Genomic DNA, 13,957 nt, shown 5'->3' with positions numbered 1-13,957 from the left:
TTGGCTGAGAATGAATTCTCATTCTCAACCTTTTATTTTCTCAATTGAACTTTTATATATATATATATATATATATATATATATATATATATATATATATATATATATATATATATATATATATATATATATATATATATATATATATATATATATATATATATATATATTAAAAAGAATAGGACCCACACATTTTTTATTCATTGAGTTTGATGACATTTTTCTATCAAGATATATGACTTTTGGTAAATACAACTATCGACGTTGTTGCCGATAACCCTTTCTGTGTAATCATTATATTATGTTGATTTTGTCAAGTGAGTTTGATTGAATACATTCTTAACATGTTATAAATTTTTCTGTCTAACCAAATAAATCATAATTTAAGTAATGTTTTGGTTGGTGATCTTACATAAACTACATTATCTCTTAGATCTGAAGTTGTGTTTGAAAGTGATGTCTTGTTGCTATTTGGCTTTTTTTATGTCGTTATTTGAAAGGATTGTGATGTTTCATGTAAGTTTTTTGTAGTGAGGTCCAAAATATTGATTTTTCTTGCAAGTTGAGTTTGTGAGTTTCCGTGTTGAAAAATTATTTATATGAACATGGCTTTTGGAACGGTGAATTCATTTTAATAAACTTCACATTCAACTGTTTCTTAAAGTTCACATCTTTTTCTTCCGGGCTTTTGAGTTTTGATAATTCTTTGGAAGCATGCAAGTTCGAAGAGGGAAACGATCTGTGGTATATTTTGAGTAAACTTTATTTCTTTTCTTGATGATTTTTTTTGTTTGAAGGATGCGCGTTTTTGTAGGCATTTTGGCCGTCAATTGTGATGAAAAAATGGTTAAATATTCATCCAAAGAATAATGATTTTAGTGAAGACGAAATGGATACTGAAAGTGAAGATGATGGTATGTTTTGATCATGAAAAAACTTTAATTTTTCTAGCTTTAGGGTGCGTTTAATATTAAGACTTGAGAAGATTTCTAGGGCAATTTTCAATCATGATTGTGAGAAGGTCATTTATGTCATTTTCACAAAAAAGTGAGTAAGGCGAGCCCTTGTCCTATCTTAGTAGATGGGAAAAAAGATGTCATTGAAATCATTCTTTGTGGCATTGTTTCTAATACATGCAAAAACATAGTACAACTTGATCTTTAAGGTCGTATCATGTTATATATAAAAAAGTTAGGAGAGTTGAAGTCGTAGGAGGTGTTTGGGATTACTTTTTGATATTAAAAGTCTTTTTTATAAAAAGACTTTTAGCTAGTGACTTTTTTCAAAAGATAGTTTTTAAAATGTGTTTGTATTTGTTTTTAGGGTAAAAATCATCTTTTTATGTTAAAAAGCCCTAAAGGTCACAAAAATATAGGATTTTGTGACTTATGAATCACTAACTTTTCCTCCTACAAAAAAAAAAGTTATTTTAAAAGATCTTTTGTATTACCCAAACATCTTTTAATCATTTTTTAACTTTTTGGAAATGTTAAAAAACAAAAATTGTTTTAAAAGCGATCTCAAACACCCCTTACTTTTTAGTTATCATTGTTTGAACGTTTTGCAGGTTCTTCTCGTAAACGGGAACATATGGGTTTTAATGAGGAGAATTCTCCTATAATACAAACGAACATGTCTACATGCTTGAGCGAAGCCTCAAATGGTAATTATCTCATTTTTTTTGAAAAATAATTTGTTTTAATCACTAAATGAAAATAAAATGCAAATGTAAAACAGTAGATGTTATAGATCATAAAATATTCAAATAATGACAAAACAATGCAATTTTAGTATATTAAAATGTTGGTATTCGTCCATCTGCTCATCTCATCTGTCATTAATTCCGTTTCTAATATATCAGTCCATAATCCGCAACCAATCTCTCGCTAATCTGACACGCCTGGAATCCATTGCAAATCCGTCGCTAATTAATCTGGTCCTAATGTGACCAAACTGTAGCTCATCCCTAATTTAATTTTCAAATAATATTTCTACTTAATCGTTGCTAAAGAGCTTTTCTAAGCAGGTTTAATGGTTGTACATTTTTAGTGACGCCTGCAAAACCGTTGGTAAAACACAAAAGGGGGAAATCAGAGGATCTTCACGATATAAAAACGAAAGATTTGAGGTTTGGCTATAAATATAATAGACTTGCTTCTCCATCAAAATCACAATTCTTGAAAATTTATATTCGTATATATATTATATTGTAACACCCACACATTCATGTCTTGTAGGTTAATGATCGGGACATGGAATGTTGCGGGAAGGCTTCCCCCTGATGGCCTTGATGTCGACGATTGGCTTAGTATGCACCAACCGGCTGACGTATATATTCTCGGGTAAAGTAATGTTATTGTTGTAATTTTGCTTTGACGCAACTTATGTTTTTAGTGGTAGTTGTGTAACATTGCTGTCAAGTTTTGTAGATTTTTTTTCATCCTTCCGAAATTTAATATCTTTTGTTCGTATGGAGCTTTTGATTTAAACAACGAATTAAAATATAACAAAGTTTTGGTTTTTTCGATAGAAAATTGCATTAAAATCTTTACATATTGGTTTTATAATCGATTTAGTCCTTGTATCTTTCTTTATTAAATTAAGTCGTACAAACCCGTAATCGTAGTCAATTTAACCCTTTACCTCGTCAACAGGTCATCCAACTTAAAATTTATATTTTTGGCCCAGATTTCAAAATTTGTTACAAATTTGGTCCTAAAGCTACATTTTTTGCCTAGACTTTTAATTTTATTACTAACTTGGTCCCAAATTTATCCTTTTAGCCTAAATTTTAGAACTTTGTTATGAATTCATCCTAACCCGAGTTTTTTTACAACTTTTTTTCTCAAAATTTTGTTTCGAATATGTTATTTCTTTAAAAAATCATATTTATACAAAAAAACATATTTTTACAAAAAAAAATCTTATATTTATTACTGAAAACTTTTTTGCGTACGAAATACATAAATATATACAAATTTTTATCAAAAAAATGTATACAAACACATATTTATATAAAAATATATAAACAAACACTTGTTTTCTTACTATATATATATATATATATATATATATATATATATATATATATATATATATATATATATATATATATATATATATATATATATATATATATAGACACACACACACATACACACAAATCGGTGTGTATCGATATTTTTTTATAAAATCGTGTTTGTATACATTTTTTTATAAAAACGTGTTTGAATAATTTTTATATATAAACGTGATTGAATACAAATGCCTTTATTATAAAATAGGTATATATATATATATATATATATATATATATATATATATATATATATATATATATATATATATATATATATTATAAATATGTGTTTACATGCAAATGTATTTATAATAAAATAGGTGTTTTTATACATTTGTTTTTATAAAATATGTGTCTATATACATTTTTTTTATAAAAACGGATTTGTATATATATTTATGTACTTAATAAATACCTATTTTTATAAATTGGTATTTCGTATACAAAAAAGTTTTTATATAGAAAATAAAAGATTTTTTAATTAAAAATATGTTCTTATTTGTATAAATATGATTTTATAAAGAAAAACATATTCGAAACAAAATTTTGAGATAAAAGTTATTAAAAAAAAATAAAGTTGTGATGAATTCATAACAAAGTTCTAAAATATGGACAAAAATGGTAAATTTTGGACCAAATTTGTAATAAAATTTAAAATTTAGGCCAAAAGTGTAAAATTTCGACCAAAATGGTAATAAAATTTGAAATCTGGACCAAAAATATAATTTTTAAAAATTGGATGACATGTTGATTGGTTAAAAGGGTTTAATTGAATACGGTTACCTGTTTTTGAACTTAATTGAGTAAAATAAATATAATGACTAAATCGATTATTATGTCAATATATAAGTACTTTATTGCAGTTTTCCCTTTTCCAATATTATAAAACGGTTGAAGCAAAAGGTCAATGCCACTGTAGACAAATTTCACATGTGTTATGTGAAATTTGTTGTGTCGTTATTGATAATGACAATGTTTAGAATACATCGAATTTTGGTTTAGAAAATTATCTAATTCACTTGTTGCATCCGAATTAAAATTGTTGTTTATGAGTTTGAATTTCTTTTTTAAATAACATTTTAATAAAACCAGAATATCTAACAGAAATTTTGGTTAACAGTTTTCAAGAAGTTGTTCCTTTGAATGCGGGGAATGTGCTTGGAGCCGAGACTCGAGCACCGATTATAAAATGGGAGACATTCATTCGAAAATCTCTTAACAAATCACAAGAACCCGAATACATACCTAAAAGCTATAGTGCCCCGACCTCTCCTGTTGCCGAGATCAAAAGCAATGTGGATTTCCGGTCAACAACAGAAATCACCGATCCCGAAAGGAAAGAGATTACTTGGTTAACGGGATTATACGGCCTCGATTGGCCCGAATACACATTGGATAGAAAACAAGATATTCGTTTTTCAGGTAACAACTTACGTAGAGTGCTATTAGCCCATATCAAGTTGGTAAAGATTGGTTAACCCATGAATGTATGTGACACTTTGAGTATTCAACGAAATCATTTGAATTGTATTCCTCAATTGAACTACAAAGTATTTGTATCTTTATACTAGTTAAAGAGAGAATAGAATATATCATACACTGACTTTTGCTAGCACAACTAACCACAATATTCTTGTTCCTACTTAACAGCTAACAATTTCGGTCCGCGAGACCATGTGGTTGATCCTGGGGGTTTAAGAATAGTGCGTCATAGCTCGTGTGACATGGGTTTGCTTTGGACGGAGAAACAAGAAAGGGCCGATCTTGTTGATTCTCTCTATGATTTATTCGGACGAGTGATGGAAGAAGATGATGATTCTCTCATGGACGGAATAAAAGTTGAACAAGGAAATTCACCCATAACTAGTGGCCAAAAAATTGATAGGTATGTTTCTCAACCTTGTAGGAAAAAATACCTTGTATTTCCGCTATATTATCGAATTTAGTTGTGTAACTATTTTTGGTAGCATTTAAATCGTTACACATATTTTATGAAAAATATAGATAATGAACGGTTATATTGTATCACTTTAACTAATCTATTATGATAATAGTAAAATTTAAAGAAATTAATAGTTTTGTGGCGAAATTAATAATGATGGAAGTACATGCGTGGATGTGTTTACCATTTCTCAAAATCGGATGAGCAACAAAAATGGTCATTTTAGAACCGGTTCAAAGAATATAATGTTTTGATATAGAAAATAATGATGTGACTAATTTGATAAAATGGTGAAGTTGTAAGTACTTTTCCGTATTTTCTCATATGTTGTCTGTTATATCAAAACAATAAACAATTTCCTTTTTAAGAATATATAAAACATGATTAGCTTAATTAATTTAAACTCCCTTTGATACGGATCGGGTTGTAATATGACAAATTAAACTTAATAGTACTAGACCAAACTAAACCAAAAGTACTTGTTATGTATTAGGTATGTGCGAATCGTAAGTAAGCAGATAGTGGGTATATACCTTTCGATTTGGGTTCGTAAAAGGTTGAGAAGGCATATCAGCAACGTAAAAGTAACGCCCATTGGCATCGGGCTAATGGGCTACATGGGAAACAAGGTAACTTTTTGCATCTTATTGAATCAAACCATGATGAGAAGTCTTTGTATGTGCACAATAATTAACAAGATACTTTGATTAACTTATTTATTATAGCATCATACTTTTCTTTCCTCCTATTAGAACATTCTACTATGAAAAAATATATCAAGTTATAGAACTGTAGACAAATTCAAAAACAATTATCACTCCTATAATTGGGTAAATTTTTAATGTATAATGTCCTAATTAAAAAATAATTTTGAAAGTACATTCATATCATTTTAGAATTTTCAAAGTATAACTCCATGATTTGAAAAAACATCAAAATACACTCATGTCCTCCTAGTATATTGTAATCTGAAAAATCTACACAATTATAACAATGTCATTTAAATTGAAACCAATTTATGTTGCTATAAGTGGTGAGTTTTCAAAGTATAATGTCATGAAAATAAACTAACTAGAACTAGACTACTACAATTGGTGGACCTTTCATACTATAATGTCTTTATAAGAAAATAAGGAAAAGTACGTTGTTGCAAGGGTACATTTTCCAAAGTATAATACCTTTTTCTAATGGATAACTCACCCAATGCCTTAATAAGAAGAAAATGAAAGTATCATGTTGTACCGTTGTAAGGTTGTAATGCCACGAAGCAAAAGTAAGAATGCAATATACTATAACACACAAATAAATGAACTTACATTGTTCTTTCTTGCTTCTAGGCCTTCTTATTGAGAAGAACATAATTGAAAGTTTTTGGTTCAGGGATCTATTTCCGTTAGCATGTCTCTTTATCAAACACGCATATGTTTCGTTTGTTCTCATTTGACCTCCGGACACAAGGACAGGGATGATGGGAGGCGCAACTCTGATGTTAATGAAATCTTGAGACGAACTCATTTCTTATCTGTATTAGACCATGATCAACCAAAAACAATTCCATCTCATGAGTAAGGCCATGTTTTTTTCTTTCTTTTTTCTTTCAAGTGTTGTCTAGATAAACGATGGTTTAATTAATATCTTAGAAAATGATGTGGATATAAGAAATAGTTTAGATTTGTAAAAAAGTTGGGACCTAGCTAGGAAAGCCTCCATTTTCATACTTTTGATACTAAGTCATTCTTTCTCAATTAAACAGCCAGATATTCTGGTTTGGCGATTTGAATTATCGTATCAATATGGCAGACATAGACGTCAGAAAAATTGTTGCCCTGAAGCAGTGGGATAAACTGCTATATAACGATCAGGTAAAGTAATTATAGTCATGTTTATAATGTTTAGCATATGTCATGTTTAGGACTCTATTTGTTAGGCGATAAAAAAACATGGCGACCTTCTACTGCCTTTGATGTGCAATGCAATTTCACGGGACAAAATTTTCAATTTTCTATCACATCCAAAAAGATGGAACAAAGACTCTCTCGGTTTCTAATCTATGCAAAACACATAAAACCCGTGAAAAAGACATAAAAGCCATTATTCTCTTCGTCATCCAAATAGTTACAGTTTAATATTAATGACAGTTATGCAAAGAGCTTAGAAGCGGGTGTGTCTTCGAGGGATGGAAGGAAGGCGTTATCAACTTCCCACCCACTTACAAGTATAAGATCAATTCAGATCACTATATAGGTGAAACTCCAAAAGAAGAGGAGAAAAGAAGAACACCAGCATGGTATGTGAATGTTTTGACAGTTTTGAGGTCAACCAAACAACCTTTTTAAGGCTAAATATGTCTCATGTTATGAGAAAGTTTTAAAAAATAAAATAAAAATTAGACAATATTTATACGCTTTTTCTAAAGCTACAAACTAAAATTACGTGTGTTCAATCCTCTTTCAAATCTCCTAAGAAAAAGTTGAATTTTAATTATGGCGAACACTTCTGTGGATTTCTGAATGTCTAGGATATGGATGAAAGAATTAAATTTTATTCTTCCTTCTAATAAAAGACCCACATACCCAGGGGCGGATTCAATGTAAAGCCTGGGATAGCCCGAGATGCCCCATAAACTTTTTCCATTAGTTTAATTCTTTTAAGAAAATTTCATTTTATGTAGTGTATATATACATAATATAAATATGTTTAGCGAAAAAATAGCAAAAGTTGTAGTTGGTTCAGGTGGTTATGGCGATAAGGCATTTTTCCAAAGGTTGCAAGTTTGAATCTTCTTTCTTACATTTTTTTTCTTTTATTTTCACAGCTATATAAAAGGATTGTATATTAAATTATCCATATTTTATACCTATGATGATTTTGTGAATATTAAACACAAGTATCGAGTTATCCAAGTGGTAAAGTGCTGAACTTTTAACTTGGATGTCCCTATTTTGAATCTCGGTCTTGACACGGGTGTATTTTATTTTGTTTATTAGTTTCTCTCCTATATCCGTTCAACTTGTTTCTTATAATTCTAAAATTTTCCCACATCTTCCATAACATGAAACATAGCTCCTATACATTTGTTATATAAGCAACACAAGCTTCTCAATTCCCAGCAAGTTAAACTTTTGAATGGGTTTAGGTTTAAACCCGAACCGAGTATGGAAAACCGAAAAACTAAATCCATCATTTTGGCATATCCTTTTACTTTACACGTACCTTTGGTATATCTCTTTTGAATATATATATATATATATATATATATATATATATATATATATATATATATATATATATATATATATATATATATAGGACTGATTCTTGTGAGAACGAAAAAAAGCGTGTGAACTTCGAAACTCATAATCAACTCATCAACTTTCAAAACCAAAAACATCAATCTTCTTCAAATGGTGTGTCTAAGCCATATGTAGGCTAAAAAAATATTTGACATTTTTTTTTGGAAATTTGCCTGTATGCAATATCAGTAATCATATGGACTGCTCATAAGCACAATTAGCAGTCATATGGACATTGAATGTGCACAATCAGCAGCCATATGGACTGTTGATGAGAAATCAGCAATCCATATGACTGCTGAGTGTGCTCCTTAGCAGTCTATATGACCACTGATTATGCTCATCAACAGTTATACAAAAAACCAAAAAAAAAAATCGTCAAATCTTTTTTAATTCTTGATATGGCTTAGACGCAACATTTGGAAAAGATTGATGTTGAAAAATGATGAGTTGATTATGAGTTCGCAAGTTCTCACAAATCTTTTGGTTCTCAACATCAATCACACACACACTCTCTCTCTCTTTCTCTCTCTCTCTCTCTCTCTTTTTTTCTCTCTCTCTCTCTCTCTCTCTCTCCCGTTCTCTTAGTGTTCATAAAAGTATAATATATGTAATATTCTAATATTCTAGAACAATATTTTTATCGTATTTGACATTGAAATACTATAAAATACATAATACGAACACTAGAATATAAGAATTAATCATAACAGCAACTATAAGTATCATTAAACCATATTTTATATATAATTTAATTCATCACTAACCCGCAGGTAGAGGCCATTGAGACAATTGAGATTATAGAATTTTAAAAAATGTCTACATTATCATATAATTTAAAACAAACAATGTTTATACCAACTTATTATAAGATTTATTATATAAGAGCTAACAAAAATGTCATTGATATATATTTAAAAAACATATATTTGTAAAGATTTCAAATATATTGTTGTATTCTACGCAACGTGTGTGTATTCACCTAGTATACTTATAAAGGAAGTATTTTTCCTTTCACCACATTCATTTGAAACTCCCATGACTTTTTAATTTCTCTCTAATAATGATTATAAGTTGGTTAATAAGGTTAAATAAATATCTAACCTAAAGTGTACTCATATATAAACTAAATTTCAATATTAAAATAATATCTTTACTTTTACTTATAAAGTTTTGTCTTTAAATTTTAACATAGTATACTTAATTTATTAGTTTTAAAACGTTGTTGTATGTAAACCATTATCATTTTAAAGCTTCAATTATTGAACATTTTGGATAAAATACTTAAATTATTAATTTAAATATAATATTATAAGGTCAACTTAAATATAAATTTTAGTTCAACTTAAACAACCCAAAGAATATTTTGTAAATAGTCAAAGGTGATAAATTGTAGTTTCTTTCTATTAATGATTATAAGTTGGTTAATAAGGTTAAATAAATATCAAACATAAAGTGTAATCATAAATAAACTAAATTTCAATATTAAAATAATATATTTAATTCTACTTATAAAGTTATGTCTTTAATTTTTAACATATTATACTTAATTTAATATATTTAATATGTTGTTGTATGTAAACAATTATCAGTTTAAAGCTACAATTTTTGAACAGTTTGGATAAAATATTTAAATTGTTAATTTAAATATAACATTACATGATCAATTTAAATATAAATTTCAATTCCACTTAAAAAAACCTAAAGAAATATTTTATAAATAGTTAAAAGTGATAAATTGTAGTGCTAAATGCAGAAACTAAATTGCAATTTCAATTTAACTAAAGTATTTCCAAGAGTATTTTTATAATCATTAGCTTATAATAACAATAGTTAAAAATAACACTGTATAAATGATTATATTGTTAATTTTAAAAACAAAAACCAATATTTGATGTTTTAAATAATTATAATGATACAAATTAAACGTTACGCTAATAAAATTTTAAAAAATAATTAACAATAACAACAACTATAAATAACATTAAATCATATATTATTTTTATTTTCATTCATGAGTAACCCGCGAGTAGAGATCATTAAAACAACGTTATTCAAAATAATCAATATATTATATCACCTTAATATTCAAATTATTATATCAAATTTAACAACAACGCTATTGTTATATTTAAGAATACATATATTTGTAAAGATTTCAACTATATAGGTGTTTCTGCGCAACGCGTGAACATTCGCCTAGTATACTTATAAAAGAGACATTTTTGCTTGCACCACATGCATTTGTAACCTCCATGACTTTTCAATTTCTTTCTAATAATTATTATAAATTGGTTAATAATGTTAAATTAATGTAAAAACTAAATTCTAATCATAATTTAACTAAACTACAATATTAAAATATCATATTTTACTTGTATTTAAAAAATTATTACTTTAACTTTTTATCACATTATAGTTAATTATAAGTTTAAATACGTTGTCGTATGCTAGCAATTATTATTTTAAAGTCACAACTTTTGTATAATCTACGATTTTATGTAAAATAGTTAATATATTAACTTCAAAATATGTTAAACAATTAACTTAAATCAAAATTTCAGTTAAACTTGAAGAAAATCTAGAGATTATATAATACATTGCTAAAAGTTATAAATTATATTGTTAAACCTAAATTATAATCCTAAATTAACAAAAAAAACCATAAAAACTATTTTTTATAATCATTAAGAATTTTCAAATAAGTAGTTTAAAAATAACTTACAATAAGAATAGTTAAAATTGATATTATATAAAAACTTACAATCTTATCTTTAAAACAGAAAAACAATGCTTGTTATTTTAAATAATTACAATCAAAGAAACTATCATGTTCATCATATAATTTTTAAAAAAATTAAATTTCTGAAACCAAATTAAAATAATTACGAGTTTCCAAATACGATATTTTACATTAACTTAAAACAACAATAGTTAAAAAGTATCGTTATATACAAAAATTATATTGTTATCTTTAAAAACAAAAATAATGTTTGATATTTTAAATAATTTCAACGATTGAAATTAAAATTTTAAGCAAATAAACTTTTTAAAATTAATTAATCACTAAAATGTTTATGAATTAATTTCAAACCAAAAAAATAATAATCATAACAACTATAAATATCAATAAACCATATATTATATTTAATTTTATTCATAAGTAACATGCAAGTAGAAACCATTGAGACAATTGAAATTATAAATATTAAAAGACGTCTACGTTATCATATAACTAAAAAAACAATGTTTATACCAATTTATTATAAGATTTATTATATAAGAGCTAACAACAACATCATTGATATATTTAAAAAACATATATTTGTAAAACTTTCAAATATATTGTTGTATTATGCGCAACGCGAGGATATTCGCCTAATATATATATATATATATATATATATATATATATATATATATATATATATATATATATATATATATATATATATATATATATATATACGCGCACACACACACCACCTACCCTCCCCTCCACCACCTTTCCACTGCCACTTCCACCACGTCTACTACCTCCGCCATTGCCATCGTTACCTCCATCACCACCTTCATCACTGTTGTCACCACCACCTCCTCCAATGTCTGTACCACTACCACCACTACCACCGCTACCGCTACCATACCACCACCACTAACTACCACAGCCGTCACCACCACCTCCATCATCACCTTCGCCACTGTGATCAACACTTTCATGGTCACCAACATCTCTGCTACCCACCGTCACTATCACCGCCACCACCACCGCTACTACCACCACCACAACCACCTCTGCCACATCTACCAGCACCATGTCCGCTAGTGTTGCCACCATCCTCGCTACTGTAACCGTCACCATCGCTACCATCAGTGTCACTGTCACCACCTCTGCCACTAACTGCCACCAACCACCCTATATATATGATTAATCACTTGTGAACGGACACATACTTATTCATATATGAATATGAATATACATATTCATATATGAGTATGATATGCTCAGTCGTCCCGGTACACTAGAGCGCTTAACTGACAGATTTGAAATGAGTGGTCATGATTCATTCCTTCATTATATATATATATATATATATATATATATATATATATATATATATATATATATAATTTTAAAATAATCTATTTTTTTATTATATAATTTACCCTCTTTGTTCACAATAAAACCTTGCTGGTTGTGATAACTTAATATTCATATTCACATTTTGTGAAAAAAAATTACAAGCTAAAGGTCTGGATAAACTCAAATGTATTTATATTATTATCGATTGAAAACATAATGAACCTAAGTCATAAAATGCAGGTGTGATCGTATTTTATGGAAGGGAAAAGGCATTGAACAACTTCGTTATGAAAGTGTGGATTCACAAATGTCCGATCATCGGCCCGTTAGATCAGTTTTTTCGATTGTGGTTGAGGTCTTTGACCCTACAAAGATTCGTCGAGCTCTTGATTTGACCATTCCGTTCATCCAGATATAATCATGCATGGAGGAGTTAAAAATACCACAAAGAGGTTTAAGTTCCAAATTCTTGTTCTTGATGAGATTATTATTGATGTTGGTTTTGTAAATTCTTCATGTGAAAGTGGTTCTACACTTAATTACGACATGTATTTGTAATATTATAGTAACTCATAAGTTTACCCCTTTTATATAAGAATCTTAACATTAAATAAAAAAACTATATTGGTATTTTTTGTTGAAACGGTAAAAGTTTTGAATCTTAGAAGTTGTAGTATGTGAGTTTCCAATCTCGTGTAAGTTCGCTCATTATGAGAAATATGCTTTGATGTATTCCCCTAACGGGCTACTATATATTGTGCTTGTTGTGTGGGCGTAGTGTCAAGAAACTTAAGAGTTATAATTGCTAGAAGAATAACTAACATTTTTTCACAAATAAAGAGGGTATAATTTAAGCTAACTACGAATTCTTCACATTTTACTCAAAGGAGCATGAAATAAGCCGTTCACATGAAAAAAATGTTGAAGACTTCTGCAAATCTTGTACCAATTTTGGCACTTCCGTTAAACTTAACATTCAACTAATTTTGACATTGTCTTATTTTGGGCTAAACTATACAAAATAAGTTGAAAGCTTTCACAAATTTGTTTTGAATCTACCAAGCTACACTAATTTTTGCTTGAACTAACTACGTTTGTTTCATATATTGAATGGAGTCTATGGAAATACTTGTGAAAGTAGAATGCCCAACTACAAACTAGTCTAATTAGCCAACTTTAAGTAATAAATTTATTTTCTAAAACTTTCTTAGCAAATGTAGAATTAATTAGTAATATCCTCGATATCGGACTAAAATTTTTGTGTTATTTTTTGGTAAAATTTATTCTTTTAATAAATATATAAAATACAATAAAATAAATTAATAAGATGAAATAAAAAATGCACTCAATTAGTTAATAGATATAGATATTATGATAATTATAAAATGAAAAGTCACTAGAATCAAAATGAAGAAATAATGTTAGAATGATCTTAATGATCAAATTGTAAAATTAGAGTTAATCTTGGGTTAAATTGAATAAACCGTATGAGGATTAAATTTTTAGAAAAAGGATGGTGAATGAGTAAGTGGGTAATTATGTAAAATAATATTGTTGCC

General features: G+C 27.9%; 1 protein-coding gene across 6 annotated transcripts; it reads left to right on the top strand.

Moving 5' to 3' along the window:
• Positions 1-589: 589 nt before the first annotated feature.
• On the top strand, positions 590-13,041 carry LOC111898308 (type I inositol polyphosphate 5-phosphatase 2-like). 6 transcript variants are annotated; one of them, XM_052764694.1, is made up of 12 exons: positions 590-744; positions 815-914; positions 1,568-1,663; positions 2,050-2,128; positions 2,238-2,342; positions 4,200-4,501; positions 4,730-4,964; positions 5,515-5,650; positions 6,402-6,586; positions 6,775-6,883; positions 7,160-7,308; positions 12,639-13,041. In XM_052764694.1, exons 1-12 carry the CDS (start codon positions 715-717, stop codon positions 12,814-12,816), a joined length of 1,704 nt encoding a protein of 567 aa, XP_052620654.1. In that variant the 5' UTR covers positions 590-714; the 3' UTR covers positions 12,817-13,041. The 6 variants fall into 6 exon arrangements, with proteins under 6 accessions (XP_052620654.1, XP_052620655.1, XP_052620657.1 ...); XM_052764695.1 differs by lacking the exon at positions 12,639-13,041 and adding an exon at positions 7,540-7,947; XM_052764697.1 differs by lacking the exon at positions 6,775-6,883 and having other exon boundaries at positions 12,639-12,778.
• Positions 13,042-13,957: the final 916 nt, after the last annotated feature.

Source organism: Lactuca sativa, chromosome 6 (genome assembly GCF_002870075.4).
Source record: "Lactuca sativa cultivar Salinas chromosome 6, Lsat_Salinas_v11, whole genome shotgun sequence".
NCBI classification, from domain to species: Eukaryota; Viridiplantae; Streptophyta; class Magnoliopsida; order Asterales; family Asteraceae; genus Lactuca; species Lactuca sativa.
This window is presented reverse-complemented; position numbering and strand designations above follow the sequence as displayed.

Bases quoted from the DNA above. Each gene is read 5' to 3' on its own strand.
- LOC111898308 (XM_052764694.1), top strand. From the start codon at position 715: ATGCAAGTTCGAAGAGGGAAACGATCTGTG. The intron at 2,343-4,199 runs GTAAAGTAATGT...TTTGGTTAACAG, and splicing joins GCTGACGTATATATTCTCGG to TTTTCAAGAAGTTGTTCCTT. The intron at 4,502-4,729 runs GTAACAACTTAC...CCTACTTAACAG, and splicing joins ACAAGATATTCGTTTTTCAG to CTAACAATTTCGGTCCGCGA.